Source organism: Procambarus clarkii, chromosome 46 (assembly GCF_040958095.1).
Source record: "Procambarus clarkii isolate CNS0578487 chromosome 46, FALCON_Pclarkii_2.0, whole genome shotgun sequence".
Classification (NCBI taxonomy): domain Eukaryota; kingdom Metazoa; phylum Arthropoda; class Malacostraca; order Decapoda; family Cambaridae; genus Procambarus; species Procambarus clarkii.
In genome coordinates this window covers 17,287,651-17,305,763 of record NC_091195.1, presented here as the reverse complement: position 1 = coordinate 17,305,763, position 18,113 = coordinate 17,287,651, and the positions used below count along the sequence as shown (strand labels likewise).

The following is an 18,113-nucleotide window of genomic DNA, read 5'->3' as shown; positions in this document are numbered from 1 at the left end:
CTATTTGCCTTATTTTGAACCTTCATACTTGTATTTTTGGGTTTAAATTCTAATCATAATCCCTTTCGTAATCCGACTTAGCAATCTCACATGTAGCTCATATCTTGTAACTGTCATCATTACCGAGCCTCAAAACCACACATGTCTTACCACACAAATAAATAATAAATAAATAAATTTTTATTCAGGTAAGGTACATACATACACAGTATGTATGTACCTTATAGTATGGAGTTAGTATATACAATGCCTAAAGCCACTATTACGCAAAGCATTTCGGGCAGGAACAGAGGGTTACAGAGGCACATAATGTGCTCAGGGACTGAGCCCCACAATTCATATAGATAACTAAGTTACAATCTTGATGAGCTAATTACAAAATTCAATAGACATCGTCGCATCAACTTATAATTGACTCAAGATAGGCCTTGAAGGTGAGATCAGTTGTGAACGCCTGCTAGCGCATAAGAACAAGAGCGCCCAAAATATTTTACCACAATAGACAAGTAGAGATATACGTGTGGCTTCTGACTTTGTTTTTACTAATTAATATTACATGTTAGGCGTTTACCTTTAATACATATTATTACATACAAGTATTACTATCACAGTAAATGTAATAGGAGTCTACCCAAAAACTGGCCAGTCAAGTGTTTTTGTGCGTTCGACCATGTTTGTGGCCCTTCAGTGTTAACGCCGGCGGGCGTCGTTCATATGATGGAATATGTCCATCACATCGCTCAACTTCATTTAATAACTATATGCCTGTAGAAGATATTACTTTTTAATACCAAGTGACTGGTATCCGGTGAGTATCTGTAGGTAAATATCTTTAGGTGAGTATCTGCTTCACAGCGGCGGCAGCGGAGTGTAAGCGACCACGTAAACAACACTTGACGGAGGAACTCTTTACACCAGGTGAGGCTACACCCACACCAGGTTAGGCTACACCCACACCTGGTGAGGCTACACCCACACCAGTTGAGGCTACACCCACACCAGGTGGGGCTACACCCACACCTGGTGAGGCTACACCCACACCAGGTGAGGCTACACCCACACCAGGTGAGGCTACACCCACACCAGGTGGGGCTACACACACACCAGGTGAGGCTACACACACACCAGGTGAGGCTACACACACACCAGGTGAGGCTACACCCACACCAGGTAGGGCTACACCCACACCAGGTGAGGCTACACCCACACCAGGTTAGGCTACACACACACCAGGTGAGGCTACACCCACACTAGGCGAGGCTACACCCACACCAGGCGGGGCTACACCCACACCAGGCGAGGCTACATCCACACCAGGCGGGGCTACACCCACACCAGGCGGGGCTACACCCACACCAGGTGGGGCTACACCCACACCCGGTGAGGCTACACCCACACCTGGTGAGGCTACACCCACACCCAGCGAGGCTACACCCACACCTGGTGGGGCTACACCCACACCAGGTGGGGCTACACACACACCAGGTGAGGCTACACCCACACCAGGCGGGGCTACACCCACACCAGGCGGGGCTACACCCACACCAGGCGGGGCTACACCCACACCAGGCGGGGCTACACCCACACCAGGTGGGGCTACACACACACCAGGTGAGGCTACACCCACACCTGGTGAGGCTACACCCACACCAGGTGGGGCTACACACACACCAGGTGAGGCTACACCCACACCAGACGGGGCTACACCCACACCAGGCGAGGCTACACCCACACCAGGCGGGGCTACACCCACACCCGGTGAGGCTACACCCACACCTGGTGAGGCTACACCCACACCCAGCGAGGCTACACCCACACCTGGTGAGGCTACACCCACACCAGGTGGGGCTACACCCACACCAGGCGGGGCTACACCCACACCAGGCGGGGCTACACCCACACCCGGTGAGGCTACACCCACACCCGGTGAGGCTACACCCACACCTGGTGAGGCTACACCCACACCTGGTGAGGCTACACCCACACCAGGTGGGGCTACACCCACACCCGGTGAGGCTACACCCACACCAGGCGGGGCTACACCCACACCTGGTGAGGCTACACCCACACCTGGTGAGGCTACACCCACACCAGGTGGGGCTACACCCACACCTGGTGAGGCTACACCCACACCAGGTGGGGCTACACCCACACCAGGTGGGGCTACGTAGTAAGGTGCCAATGGAAGAAAAGAAATGATTGAATTCGGTAATCATGTCAGCAGCTGATAACATTCCACTATTTCCAGCTAGGAATATTGTTCCTTTCTTCCAAGTTCTTCTTTGACCCCAATGTCTGAGAAATAGTGTTCCATGTTTTCTTCATGTTACCTTTTATTTGATAAAATTGATTGTCATACTAGACTGTCTTTGCCTTTTTATTATCTTAGAAAGCAGTAAGGAGTACTGCTTAGATAATTCTCCGCGGATGACCTCTGGCCTGCATTTATTCTCATATTTATGTTATGTATTAAGTGCAGTAAATATTCCTTTAGCGTGTCAAGGGCCCTTTTAGTTGTGATGTTTAGTAAGTAAAGAAAACACATATACCTTTTGCACCCAGTTGGCATTTAAGGAATATGTTATGAAAATCAAATATAACAGTACTGAGTTATGTACTTTCTCTTATTGTTCACTTGATTAAAGCCTCGGCTGTGATTATAACCAGTGATGAAGATGAGTTTTGGGAACTAGGTAGACATAAAGGCTGTGGCCAGCATTTATGCTCAGGGGTCTCACAAGGAATCCATCCATAATTAAAATAAATAAACAAGTAAACAAATCCACCAGGGCCGTGACAAGGATTCGAACCTACGTTTGAGAGGATCCCAGACGCTGCCTTAATCGACTTAGCTACGACATGGTTAAAAGAATTGCACGTATCATGCAGAATTGCACATGGTTAAAAGAATTGCACGGTAAAAGAATCGGACATAGGTTTGAACCCTCATCACGGCCCTTGTGGATTTGTTCATTTGATGCATCACGCTATTGTGATTTCTGTGTGTAAATAAACAAGTAATTTTAATTAGTAGAAACTTGACAAAGGATAACTAATAAATGTCTATTTGTACAGAAATTGAACATAAAAATATGGAAATTGAGAGGTAGCTATAGACCATACACCCACATGTCCGCCACTGAATATAACATTACTTGACAGGTCCAACATGGCAGACACAGCAGAGTCGGGTAACCATTCATCATCGGTGATGAATCAACTTGAGGACACATCGAGAGAAATAAAAGAATGCTATGAGAGGTCAGATGATGGATTTGTAATATATTTGCAATGTTTTAAATGTTTTGCATGTAAGGTTGTCATCTTGCAGACAAGGAGTCACAATAAGGCAGTTGTCATCTTTTAATGTGGAAGTTACTGTCACTTATCAGTATTGATCTATTCCCACTACTCAGGAACAGGTGTTCAGTGCCCTAATATTCACCAGACAAGGGTTAAGCAAATGCAAGTCTTTGATCTGCACATATATCCTTACCCCTCAATTGTCAACCCATGTTTTTTTTTTTTTTTAAACACTGCTGTTTGTCGACCTAATTGTATTTGTGCTGCAGTTTCAGCCATGTTCCCCCCTCTTTTATCTCTATTTTTATTTGTTCTCAACACATTTTATTCTTTATACCCAATTAGTATTAAGCTTTAGTCATTAATGTTTTACCTGTCCGAAACGCTTTGCGTAATAGTGGCTTTAGGCATTGTATGTACTAGCTCTATCTATAAATCCACTAATCTTTGTAAAATCTCTTGTATGTACCTTACCTAAATAAACATTTATTTATTTATTTATTATTATTTATTTATATACAGTATCCTAAAACTCTACAAACCCAAGGAGGGTGCGAGAGAGCATCTGGTCTCGTATTTGTCTGCTTGTCCTTGTTGGTGAAGGCACCAAGCCTTCCCGGTTTGGTGCCTTCTTTTGATAATTACCTTACCTTACCTTTTGATAATTACCTTACCTTACCTTTTGATAATTACCTTACCTTTTGATAATTACCTTACCTTTTGATAATTACCTTACCTTTTGATAATTACCTTACCTTTTGATAATTACCTTACCTTACCTTTTGATAATTACCTTACCTTACAAAGAATTAGAGAAGATTTTAAAAAGTTCTGCATCATATTTAGACATAAAATTTTGCAAACTTCATTTTCACAAGCAACAGACTTGGCTTCCACTTTCCTCAACCACCCTTGCTGGCCCACTTACATCAGCCTGTGCTCATTTCATAAAACAATACTGTATCTCCTCTTTTGATTTATATCATACATTTTCAAATAAACTTTAAACTTTTTTTTAGTACATTGTTAATGCTATTAGCTTAAAGTGTGCTGTATTCAGCAATTTTATGCTACAGTACTTAGTCCATCCATGAGGAGATCCATGTATTGTAGCTGGAAAATTCCTCTGAAGTAACAGTAAGCAACACTAAAAATTAATTGTATATTTTCATTACACTATATTTGTTATTGTATTGTAACATGTAAATCTTGTTGGCAGGTTAGACTTCATTGAGACAAAGCTGAGGCGCCGGCACTACCCAAGTGAAGAAAAGAAACGCCTTGAGAAAGAAGTTCAGGACATAAAAACTCACCTCTCTCGGCATGAGAATAACCTGCGGAGCCTCCGTGGGGAAAACCGCATAGCTATGGTGCTCTCGGTGCTAATTCTGGCCTTAGGCATTATGATTTATATTGTCTACTGCATTCTCTTTACCAGCTGAAATTGTACCGATTTCCATTATAAACTTTGAACAAGATTATAAGCCATTAATATAGCTTTGGGTCATAAAAATTTTTGCATGATTTACAAATTATTGTTATTGCTTTGTTGTAAACATTTAACATAATTATAAAAAGCTATTTGGTATAGCTTTGGGTTATACAAATTTAGCAGGATTTAAACATTATTGTTATCGCTTTGTTATAAACATCTAAAATAATTATAAAAAGCTATTTGGTATAGCTTTGGATTGTGATTATTAGCATTAGTATCTGAATATTCTGTCTCTAATGAACTCCAGGTTTTGGTAGCAAAAATCAAATATGGTATATTATTTATTTTGTAAGTCTAGATGTGTGTCAAGCACAAGCCTTTGCTGAATGTTCTCTTCCATCTTAAATATTAGATACTTAACACAGTAGTAAAGTGTGAGCAGTACACAGTCCTTCTTCCATATGACAATTGTAGTTGAGGTAGCAAGTACTGTATAGTATTTTTTTAATAAACTGTAAGTTTTGTGTGTACTTTGCAAGGTTGTGGGGGTGCATATAACACTCATCTTGTGACTTGTGCAAGCAATTCAACTCTAGGGAAAAGGTAGTAAGACAGGAGCTTGGGTAAGGAAATGAACTCTAGTGAGCATTAGTATGACGGGTACACTTTTCTAATCTACAGATGGCAGCCGAGTACTGGTCGTCAGACGGGTAGTTTTATCGGCCATTATAAATGAGCATACTGTAGCGTATTAAGTTTATAATATACTGATGGTCAGGGGTGCACATGATGCACATGAAGACCACTCACTAGAAAGTGAAGGGACGACGACGTTTCGGCTCGTCCTGGACCATTCTCGACTTGAGAATGGTCCCGGACGGACTGAAACGTCGTTGTCCCTTCATTTTCTAGTGTGTGGTCTGGTCAACGCACTTTAGCCACGTTATTGTGACTCATCGCCTGCATATGCACATGATGGCCACTAGGAATGCAGAAGTGTGCAAGGGAAGATAGAGGCAGGGTGTTGAGTATAGCAGCTATAAGACAAGTATTCCAAATAGTGTCAGGGGCCAAGGGGGTTGTGTGTGTCGTATGTCAAAGTATTTTTCACATTGCAGAACTTTTAGATGGCTTTTGTTTTTTTTAGAGCACACAGCATCTAGTGAATCACATCGCATCAAAGGTTTGCAAGTTTTAGATCATTGCAAATTTTTAAATTGTATTTTCTTTGTTTTACATTAAAATGTTTGTGATGTAGTAGTGTAGTTTTGTGCCTTTAGCAGCAGGTGTGAGTTGGTTGTGTAAAGCTTGAAGCCTTTGCACGATATAGAAGCACAAAGGTAATGGTATTCAGCATTACCTTTAATGTTTTTTATCAAATTAAAATTAGGCTTGTATTTTAATGTATGTGTATCAGGTTGGATATTTCTTAGTAAACTGTTGGACGAGTCAACTCCTAAACAGTTTTAGATTTGTGTAGGTTGTTTGTAAGGACAGTTTTTCTTGAAGATTAATTTGATTATCTATAAGGAACATTTCAGATTAATGCATTTTATGGGTAAAAAAACTCATGGGTAGGAAATACATTAAATATTTTATTAAAAGTTTTAACATTATTTATCCTATGGAGACTAACATCAAACAATACTTCTATAAAGGCACTTCTTTACATTAAAATATGCAACTTTAGTTTCTAACAAGAGTCAATTATTTTTAAGGTATCAAGATGTTTACCAAAAGTATTTTGATAAAGCCCAAGACGGTGATCATCTCGTCTGATGCTCCACATTACCAATTAAATGCTTCAGCGCTTTTGGAACATTCCAACATTAAAACTGTAATGTATAAGAAAACTAAGGTGACAAGTTCTCTTAAAATCATATTCATAATACTGTGTCACTTATTATGAACATCACTAAACAATGTCAGTTCCCCCAAGATAACTGGTATCAATGCCTAAAGGAATTTTATTGTACAATATGGAATTTACACAAACTATAAAGTCCTGTTTTAAGCATTAAATCCATAAACACCTTTTACAAAATTATAAAACTCTTCCTATAATTAAGAAAACCCTGCTAACACCCTTATGTTCCAAGGGTCGGTCACACAAAAAACAATTACTAAATCTTTGGCACCAAGCAAGGCAGCATGTCATGGTTCTTACTCTTGGTAGTGCCGAGTGGCTCGCACAGCCCAGTCATCCTTCTCCTCTCGCTCTTTCCCTACTGAAACAAATCTACGAGGCACAAAATGTTTGTAATAAATGTGACTAAATATTATATTGGAAAAAAAAAAGTACAGTTCTGTACCTGCACAAATACTTTGTCATTCTCACTGAAACCATTAACTTATATGAAAGGAAATATTTGCATTGCCTACAATTTATAAGCAAATATTGCAAAGCTTCTATTTTTTTTTTTTTTTACTGTGCCTCTTCACTGGGAAGGATGAGTTTTAAGGAGGGTGGTATTATCTATAATGAAACATGTATACAGTGGGACCTGGCTCGACTGGACTGCCGAGGGCCAGAACCTTGAGTGGGCTAGAGACAAGTGGTTATTGGACAAATTCGTGGTGATCCAAAATGGTGTCTGCTTCAAGAAGCTGTCATTGGCGGCCAACTCAACTCTCCAACAAAATAGCAATAATTTATATTTTTACCAAGTGTTTATTACTGTATTACCCAGGAGCCTTCAGTAGTAAATACTATATTTGTTTCAGTAATATAGTAATTACTAAGGTTATTTAAGTTTCATAATATTTTTTCTTGTAGAATATTTTGTAATAGTTTGCGACACTTCTATGATGGAGAAAAATGTAACGTAATGTGCCGTGAGGCAGGACCTCTTGGTATTCCCCCACATTCAACCATTTCTCTTTACATCATTTGTTATTTGTAAGCTAAAGCTATCAGGAGAAGTGAGGCAAAACAAGGCAGGGGAAGAGGACACATCGTGTCCAGCAGCTGGACACCCTCATAAAGACTGTGAAGCAGTATCCTCCCTCGCAATAACAGCTTGATGATTAAATGCAACCTCAGAATACTGAAAAGAATTACTGAAAAAAAAAAAAAAATTGTACCACTTATGGGCTATTCATGCCTGTGCCACCTCTTGGGTGGCTTAATCTTTATCAATCAATCAATCGAGGACACATCTATTTCACCATAGAAGAAAACACTCGGTGCCTTGAGTAATGTGACTAAGTGTGGGGAGTGTGGAGTTAGAGGCCTGTTGACAGCACAGTACAAGTATTTAATACACTCTCTTATATTGAATACAATTTTCTATACCACATTTTGCCTACAATATCATGGATTAATTATCTCTTCCCAAAATTAAAAAAAAGAATTTTTTTTTTTAATTTTTCACCTTCAAGTCCATTTAAAATGGATTGTTAATCATGTTGTTACTTTATATATGTGCAAAGATGTGTTTTATAATTTGGGGCCAACAAAATATATTTTGCAAATGTGAAAGAAATACGTAGTGGAAAGCCCCCTTGGTAAAACACATTCACTCACAATTAGTCCACTGGAGCAATGTGCCACTGTACACTTCATTATCATCTTATAATAGTTAGTTGCGAGATTAATTTTGTTTGTTATACTTTTATCTGCAATTACTCTATATTTGACCAAGCTTTAATACCACCTCTAGAGCCATTATGCTTTATTTACCCGACATATTATTATTATTACGTGAACCTCAATAGCCCCACAACCAGTAATCCTGTCAATCCTGGTGTTCGTTCACAATACTTATAAATACAGTCTTTGAGGAACTCACTCCAGACCCCACACACACAGCAGTTGCATTTTCCTTCACAGTACAACATTAATCGCTTATTTTAACCTCTTGAAATGCTGTAACAAAGTAGGTTGTTGTAGGAATGATCCAGAATGTTCTCTCTACGCATGGGAGTATGGGAAGTTGGACCCATGTGTAGGGACCTGACTGAGAGCACGGGGGGCATCCCCTGGGGATTGGCGGTTGAAATACAGTCCCTACACATGGTTCCAACTTCCCATACACCCATGTGTAGAGAGAACAGTCTGGATCATTCCTACAACAACCTAGTTTGTTACAATGCTTCTCTGCGTCATCTTACCTTTTATTTCACCATCTATTCATCCAATGCCACTTTATTAACACATAAACAACACTAGTCTACTCAGCTTAAACTGTTTAGTTTAAATTAAATGTATAGTTGGTATAAAGTGGCACATACAGTAAACGAACATAAAAGATACACTCCACAATAGTGTGGTTAATGACATTTACTTGGATCATCGCAGACTCTATCTTGGTCCTCAAAATTAACTTTGACCCCCCCAGTTCGAGTCTGGAATGATCCGAGTGAAGGAAATAAATGAACACGTACAGTATACTAGCTCTACATGACTTGTGTGTGTATGAAACCAGAAGCAATAATAATCTACTTCCTCAACACCTTATATATAGTTTTTGACACTGCATTCTAGGATCACACATTTAAATATCGGCAGAATTAAATGTTAATGTCAGAATGACGTTATAGGCCAAAACCGAGGGCAGAGAATACTAAATACAAAAAGTACATCATTATAACTGAGCATAAAACATGCCAAACGGTGTACCTGGCTTTTACAGATTATTTCTATTAGTCAGACTATGAGGACAGAATATGCATGGTTCAGTATATTATACTACACTGTCCTAACACGGTTATGTTTTATGGCAAGAGTACATCACGAAGAGAACAAGTATCCATAGTAACATACAGGCGGCCCATGATTTGTGCTGTATATAAATAAATCGATTGGGTAGTACACGATTACTTTCGTACCAAGTTTTGAAGTGTACAAGTGATTTTTGGTGATACGTGTTTGCTGGTTAAGCATGATTTAATAGGGATCAGTATGACAAAATCCACACTAATTCTTGGGTCAACTGCATTTTTGACAGCATGTCATACTTCTGCAAATGCTACATTCCTGTTTTACAAAGGTTATCACACAGTCCAAGCATTCTGTATCTCATTATATGCTGTATTTATGGCTGGAAAGTAGAGGGAGCATTAAATGTTAATGTTCAAATATGTTTTATTTAGAAATCAAGGAAATTAGACTTTTGGAGGTATGAGAAACATGAGTCTATGGTCGCCATATACAACACTTTACATTTAAGTTCAATTTGCACATTTTTTTTCGCAGGAATGTAGCAACACTCAGAGCCGCTTGTAGTATGGATGTTGAGTCCCTGATGGGCAATAATAATTATTTAACGATAAATATTACAACTTCCTTTCACCCTCCCCCCCCCCAAAAAAAAAACAAATCTGAATGCAAAATCATGAATGGAGATAATATTTAGAAAGTAATTCTTTAATTTTGTTTAACCTTTGTTTATCTATTAGATGCACTTCATAGTCCAACATAGATTTTAAACAAAACAAATGGTTAAATATGGAGTACTGTACAGTTATAGCTGGCCTATGAGGTCTCGCTATTGTGATTCAAAATAGGTATGCTTAACTAAATTCTTAAGTTATATAGTTAATCAACTTGATATCCTCACCTTATTCTTTAAATATCTGTGGTTTAACATGTTGAATTAGAGATCACAGGGCTGAAGCTTTGGACCGACAGTATTTGTCAAGTATATGCTTCTAATATTTAACCTAAACATATAACCAACATTTACGTCGTTGTCACGCACACGACATAACACATTACAGTAGTGTCAACTTCAAGTCGCACATTTTCACTACAGAGGATGGATGGACAAGCTACGGGAGGTCAGTAGGTATCTCAAATCACAGGAATTACGTTGACTGACTAAACTCCACATATTATGGTTGTATCACATAGATGACTGGCAATGGCAAGTCAGGAAATTTACAACAGCATAACATACAATTCTCTATTTTTCATGCAGAATAACCATTTAAAATATACAGTATTGGGTGGGGTATACAAGTTCTTTATTTCCACATAACTATATCAAAATTAAATGATTAACTACAATATGTTAAATATTTTTTCTTCTAGAATTTTGACTATACAATGTTGCCTCTAAAATGGGGATGTACAAGATGGAAAAAGTCAATGCAATGGGAAGCACACCGAGTCAAAGATGCGGTCAGAGGCACCTTATAGCCGGGAACAGCACACTTATCAGGAAAGGTTCTTACCTGCTCCATCACACACAAATCTCAACCCCATCTGTATGATGAGCACATAAAAGTGAGATATAATAGTACAGTTTGTATTACAATAGGAGCCCACAGCTTATCGATTTGTAATTGTGTTTCAACCTACAAGTTGCTAAACAAAAGCTGTTGCCCTTTTACTGTGGAGAGGACAGTGATCAAGGGCCATCCCATGCTCAGGCTGTGCTTGTGCAAGCTGCGACCAACACCAAAGATGCATTCATCCAATTTTAAAATCTTGTACTACGCATTGAAATCACTATTTTCTCAAATATAAATTAATATTATTATATACTGTATCAGTACAGTATTAGAGTTTGGTGTATATTTAGGAGCATAGATCAAGTTAGGTGTTCAAGTTCAGTTGGCAATTATTTGTATTTTCAGTACGTGGGTGAAGCTTTACAAGGTTGTGACTCGAATGCAGGACATGAGCGAAGCACCGTTCCAAAAAAAAGTTCAAGCGACATAAGTTTTGAGTCGTGTGTAAGTGTTTTACATTCATAAACAGAGTTTGATGGCTGGATAAACCAGCATTTAGACACTGTTTATGAGGACAGACTGATCAAGTGTTGGAACAGTGAATGAGTGAGAGTCTGAACAAGACAATGTATAATCATCATAATAATAATAACAACAATAATAATAATTTTATTTACAAGTTACAATGGGTTTGTGAGATTATATAAGATTGGTATTTTACATTCTTGCAAAGCCACTAACACGCATAGCATTTTGGGCAGATCCTTCAAGTGAATTTGGTTGAAGTGTATATGAGACAGTGTGCATTAACTTCCCCCGATTCAAAAAAGAAAATTCTAGATTTATTAGAATTCTAGATAATATAATAAAAACAGCACGAAGACCAAATCAATGAAACAGAGCACATGTGACATTTAAGGCCAACAAGGAGCACAACACGGGTGCTCACAGGTGACGTTTAAGGCCAACAAGGAGCACAACACAGGTGCTCACAGGTGACGTTTAAGGCCAACAAGGAGCACAACACGGGTGCTCACAGGTGACGTTTAAGGCCAACAAGGAGCACAACACGGGTGCTCACAGGTGACGTTTAAGGCCAACAAGGAACACAACACGGGTGCTCACAGGTGACGTTTAAGGCCAACAAGGAGCACAACACGGGTGCTCACAGGTGACGTTTAAGGCCAACAAGGAGCACAACACGGGTGCTCACAGGTGACGTTTAAGGCCAACAAGGAGCACAACACGGGTGCTCACAGGTGACGTTTAAGGCCAACAAGGAGCAAAACACGGGTGCTCATAGGTGACGTTTAAGGCCAACAAGGAGCACAACAGGGGGTGCTCACAGGTGACATTTAAGGCCAACAAGGGTGCTCACAGGTGATGTTTAAGGCCAACAAGGAGCACAACAGGGGGTGCTCACAGGTGACATTTAAGGCCAACAAGGAGACACAACAGGGGGTGCTCACAAGTGACTTTAAGGCCAACGAGGAACACAACAGGGATGCTCACAGGTGACGTTTAAGGCCAACAAGGAGACACAACAGGGGGCGCTCGGCAAATTCCAACAAAGAAGTTTTTTTAAGTGAAACATCAGAATGAGACGATGTAAATTGAGCGTGCTATTTTCTGTGTAGCGTCATGCAATCATTGACTACTTAACTGATGAATAGTGAGAGGTTGGCAACTAAGAACTACTACTACTACTCAATAAAAATTAATGTGAAACTACAACAATCAATCCTTCATTATCAGCAGGACCCTCAGTCACAATCAAGTAACTGGCTTCCAACAACATATCTCTAATGCAACTTTTCCCCATAACTCAATTTTACACATCAAATTTGTTATTTTTGTTAAGCTGTGTGATGACAGTATTTTCAGGATCATAATAAACTGGAGAAGACTTACTGGCTCATATGAGGCAGCTCCTACTAGCCCATGCAAAATAGCTCCCGTTAGCCAGCCCATACCAAGCAGGTCCTATTAGCCCATATGAGGCAGCTCCTATTGGCCCACATGAGGCAGCTCCTATTGGCTCATATGAGGCAGCTCCTATTGGCCCATATGAGGCAGCTCCTATTGGTCCAGATAAGGCAGCTCCTATTGGTCCAGACAAGGCAGCTCCTATTGGCCCATATAAGGCAGCTCCTATTGTCCATATGAGATAGCTCCTATTAGCCCATACGAGGCAGCTCTTATTGGTCCACACAAGGCAGCTCCTATTGTCCATATGAGACAGCTTCTATTAGTCTAGATAAGGCAGCTCCTATTGGTCTAGATAAGACAGCTCCCACTGGCCCATATGAGGCAGCTCCTATTGGTCCATGCGAGGAAGCTCCTATTTATACCAACAAAACTCATTCACATACATGTCTAGCCAACAGTTGAAACAATCCAGTGATGTCATGTCAATTACATGGTACCTTACCTTGAGGTTACCTTGAGATGATTTCGAGGCTTAGCGTCCCTGCATATCCTCGACCAGGCCTCCTCATACAGGAAATAGTACATGGTAATTACATTATTCCATAAATCTACGACCCTATTCCTATCTTTCTAGTGGAACACAAATTATGGATATTTTTCACCCTTATAAGATGGCCGACTTCAGTTTCTATACTGTACAGTACTATAAACTCGGTCTATAAAGCCATATTGACTCGGTTTTCACAAGTCAATATGACTTACGTCAATATACATTTTTTCATTATAGAAACTTATGAGAAATGGGTTCTAATCATAAGTGCCTATAATTACCAAAATTTGACATTTCTCTATTACTTTGTACTAAAAAGATAAACCTTGTTATTATACAAAATTAACTGATTAAAAGAATTTTGGCGCAAGAAACAACATCACTCACAAAAATATTTATAATAAATATGTTTCACAGCATTTTTTGTGTGTTTTTCAGTTTTCTGTAAAATATGAATTATTTTTTCTTGAATCTTATAAGAGAACGCTTTAAATTACGGGTAAACACTCCCCTTAAAATTTCAGGACTTACGATGAAATTCTGTAGACCTAAGGACATGTGTGGAAACTTGCATAAACATTTTTTCCAGATCTATTCAATATTTTATATTCCTATAAATATATTTTTCCTCTACCATTTGTTTAAGTGTGTATACAGGTGGCAGTTTCCTGGAACAGTTGAGCTCTCGAAGGGTTAAGCATATTTAACTTTTACCAACACTTATGCTACCAAAAGAAATTAAATATGAAATTATTATCATGCAGAGCGCAAGGCAACACAGCTACTGCATTGGTTATCATGCAGAGTGCAAGGCATCACAGCTACTGCATTGGTTATCATGCAGAGTGCAAGGCAACACAGCTACTGCATTGGTTATCATGCAGAGTGCAAGGCAACACAGCTACTGCATTGGTTATCATGCAGAGTGCAGGGCAACACAGCTACTGCATTGGTTATCATGCAGAGTGCAAGGCAACACAGCTACTGCATTGGTTATCATGCAGAGTGCAAGGCAACACAGCTACTGCATTGGTTATCATGCAGAGTGCAAGGCAACACAACTACTGCATTGGTTATCATGCAGAGTACAGGGCAACACATCTAATGCATTGGTTATCATGCAGAGTGCAAGGCAACACAGCTACTGCATTGGTTATCATGCAGAGTGCAGGGCAACACAGCTACTGCATTGGTTATCATGCAGAGTGCAAGGCAACACAGCTACTGCATTGGTTATCATGCAGAGTGCAAGGCAACACAGCTACTGCATTGGTTATCATGCAGAGTGCAAGGCAACACAGCTACTGCATTGGTTATCATGCAGAGTGCAGGACAACACAGCTACTGCATTGGTTATCATGCAGAGTGCAGGGCAACACAGCTACTGCATTGGTTATCATGCAGAGTGCAGGGCAACACAGCTACTGCATTGGTTATCATGCAGAGTGCAAGGCAACACAGCTACTGCATTGGTTATCATGCAGAGTGCAAGGCATCACAGCTACTGCATTGGTTATCATGCAGAGTGCAAGGCAACACAGCCACTGCATTGGTTATCATGCAGAGTGCAAGGCAACACAGCTACTGCAATGTTATCATGCAGAGTGCAAGGCAACACAGCTACTGCATTGGTTATCATGCAGTGCAGGGCATCACAGTTACTGCATTGGTTATCATGCAGAGTGCAGGGCAACACAGCTACTGCAATGTTATCATGCAGAGTGCAGAGCAACACAGCTACAGCATTGGTTATCATGCAGAGTGCAGGGCAACACAGCTATTGCATTGGTTATCATGCAGAGCAGCAGACCATTCAGCATTCTATTGATGTGTACAACTGAATATTTAGCATTACTTCAGGCTCTGTTACATCAGATGCCAAAAAAAATAGCCTCATTTTCCATTTAATAAAGTGGATAGAAATTTGGAGTTCATATTCTCCCCTCCACTAAAGCCCAAGTGTTTGCCACCCTGTGAATGTGAGAAGTAGGGGTAAAGTTGATGACATTGTCTCCTTAAAGGTTGAGAGAGCACAACTTCTAAGCAGTTGTTCCCTCGTATACTCAGAGTGAGTATAAATATGTTGCATTTTGTTTCCTAACACCTATAACTATAATTAACCTTCTCTAATCAACCACTTTTCACAACGGGTCTTCTAGAGACAAAGTTCCCAATTTGACGTCCTCAAGTATGCATCGAACGCAAAACATGCCTTCTTATGCTTCAACCCTTAGAGACAGAAGCATTTTTTGCTTTCTGTAATGCCAGGACACAATGTCTTCAAGAACATAAGAGGTTTAAAAGCTCCAGGTACCACAAGCTAGGAGACAAGGACTCAAAATTTCCAATATCACTCTCACAGACACATCTGGACCATTATAAAGTTGTGGTTCGTATCTTATCGATTTTGCTCTTTGCCAATGTACATGTCACTTCTAATTAATTGTCAGCATTCCTTTACAAAAAAAATACCTCACAATAAAAGAGTAGATAATCTTAAATAAGCTGCTATGTCTTTTATTGTTTATAATGTATCTATTAATGACGATAGAATTTAATAAACTGTTGTCATGTAAACTGTATTTTTCATGTAGAGCATTGAGCAATATCATAAATGGACATGACATTTTTATTATACAATATATATATATATATATATATATATATATATATATATATATATATATATATATATATATATATATATATATATATATATAATTATAATGAATACAGGTTATATTATTATTATGATTTTCTTGTACAAATGAATAATGTGCTTAAATTTTATGTAAACTAACTCAATTATAAATGTATAATCATTTATGAATAAAGCATTTGATTTATGGCCATTTGCTTAATTGGATAAAATCTTCATGTGCAATATTTGGTCACAAATGACCTAAGAAAGCATCAAAGAAAGCATCTAAGAAAGCCTAAGACCTAAGAAAGCATCTTGTGAGCAGTCTTGACCATCTCATATATTACCCTTGTCATGCGTGTTAAACATTGACCCAATCCCAGTCTGTGTCCTCGTTGGTGCATCAGGTTCTAGTGAAGATGATAACCTACGTTTAACTATACTGTACAGTACAGTGGAACCTCAAAAATCCAGTTAATATTGTTCAGAATGGTCCAGGATGGACCGAAACGTCGTCGTCCCTTCACCTTCTAGTGTGTGGTCTGGTCAACATATTGTGCAGGACTTGTAAATTTTCTGAACTTTCAAATACTGTACCAAGTTTCTTAATTCGTGTGAATTTGTGAATTTTGATTCTTAATTTGTGAACTTTCAAATACTTTGCAAATACTGTACTAAGTTTCTTAATTTGTGTTCTCACCAAAATTTATAAAATACTGTACATTTTTTCTGTTTTCGTACTAAAAAAATAAACAAAATAAAAAGGGATTTGAAAATTATAAGGAATATAATATTATACAGTACAATACTGTACCTACCTTTTTGTAAACCCAGTTTATCCACATAAATTGCCTGATCCACTTTATCAACATTTGAGCCACTCAATGTTTTCTCTACTAATGTTTCCAGCAGACACACTCAGACCTTCACAAAGCACTCAAGAGTGTGAAAGACTTGCTGTAAACTCCTTACCTAAATTTCACAAATACACAAGAGTGGGTCTTCATCCTATGTTATTATGTTTGTGAGAATACTGTACATTAACATTACTAATTGAAATTGATGTTACGTATCATTATAATAATATTGAATAATAATTTTGTCAGTAGAGCAGCAAGCTCCGCAGTCTTGAAATGTTTACCATATTTTATTTCCAATCAGCTGTTTATTGTTCTACGTTACTTTTGAGCATATGTAAATGTAACCCAGTCACTCCTGTACCGTACGGTGGATTTTTTCTTAGATTTTAACATGGTTAAAATGCCCTCCATGCTACACTTCATTTTCAATGACTTTGTCTACTTTTATTTGCAACTTCATGATAGGGGATACATGCAATATCTACAATAAGTCTGCAGCCAATATCACTAGATTACCAAAGATACAAAGGAGTCCCCTTCCAGGTAACATTCTGTATTACATTATGGTGCTAAACTCCATCCACCTGAGGAGTGTCATATGAACATTCTGCGTTACATTATGGTGCTAAGCTCCACCCACTCGTGAGGAATGTCATACGAACATTCTGTGTTACATTATGGTGCTAAGCTCCACCCACACGTGAGGAATGTCATACGAACATTCTGTGTTACATTATGGTGCTAAGCTCCACCCACTCGTGAGGAATGTCATACGAACATTCTGTGTTACATTATGGTGCTAAGCTCCACCCACTCGTGAGGAATGTCATATGAACATTCTGTGTTACATTATGGTGCTAAGCTCCACCCACTCGTGAGGAATGTCAAACGAACATTCTGCGTTATATTATGGTGTAAAATTCATGTCTGAAAAATATTTGTAAGTCAGTGGTACATAATGCCCATTCCGAGTACGAGTTTGCCAATTCTCATGCAATTCATCAATAATAAAAACTAAAGATGACCTTGAGTTTTATTTTGACTGCTCTAGATTATTCACAAGCATATTATATTCATGTGTAATATAATAGCGGTCTTTTGAGTTTACTAACACTGAGAACCACAATATGAAGTGCTTGTGGAAGACAGCAAAGGCCAGATGAATTGACTTTTAATTTCACTTGTGTAACACGTCTCCCTGTAAGGATAATCAATACA

At 39.0% G+C, this 18,113-nt stretch overlaps 1 protein-coding gene across 2 annotated transcripts; it reads left to right on the top strand.

The window, feature by feature from the left end:
- The first annotated feature begins 682 nt into the window (after positions 1–682).
- LOC123770508 (coiled-coil domain-containing protein 167) lies at positions 683–6,774 on the top strand. 2 transcript variants are annotated; one of them, XM_045762457.2, is made up of 3 exons: positions 683–808; positions 3,163–3,261; positions 4,523–6,774. In XM_045762457.2, the coding sequence occupies exons 2-3, from the start codon at positions 3,170–3,172 to the stop codon at positions 4,743–4,745; spliced, it is 315 nt and encodes a 104-aa protein (XP_045618413.1). In that variant the 5' UTR covers positions 683–808; positions 3,163–3,169; the 3' UTR covers positions 4,746–6,774. The 2 variants fall into 2 exon arrangements, with proteins under 2 accessions (XP_045618413.1, XP_045618412.1); XM_045762456.2 differs by lacking the exon at positions 683–808 and adding an exon at positions 845–918.
- The last annotated feature ends 11,339 nt before the right edge of the window (positions 6,775–18,113 follow it).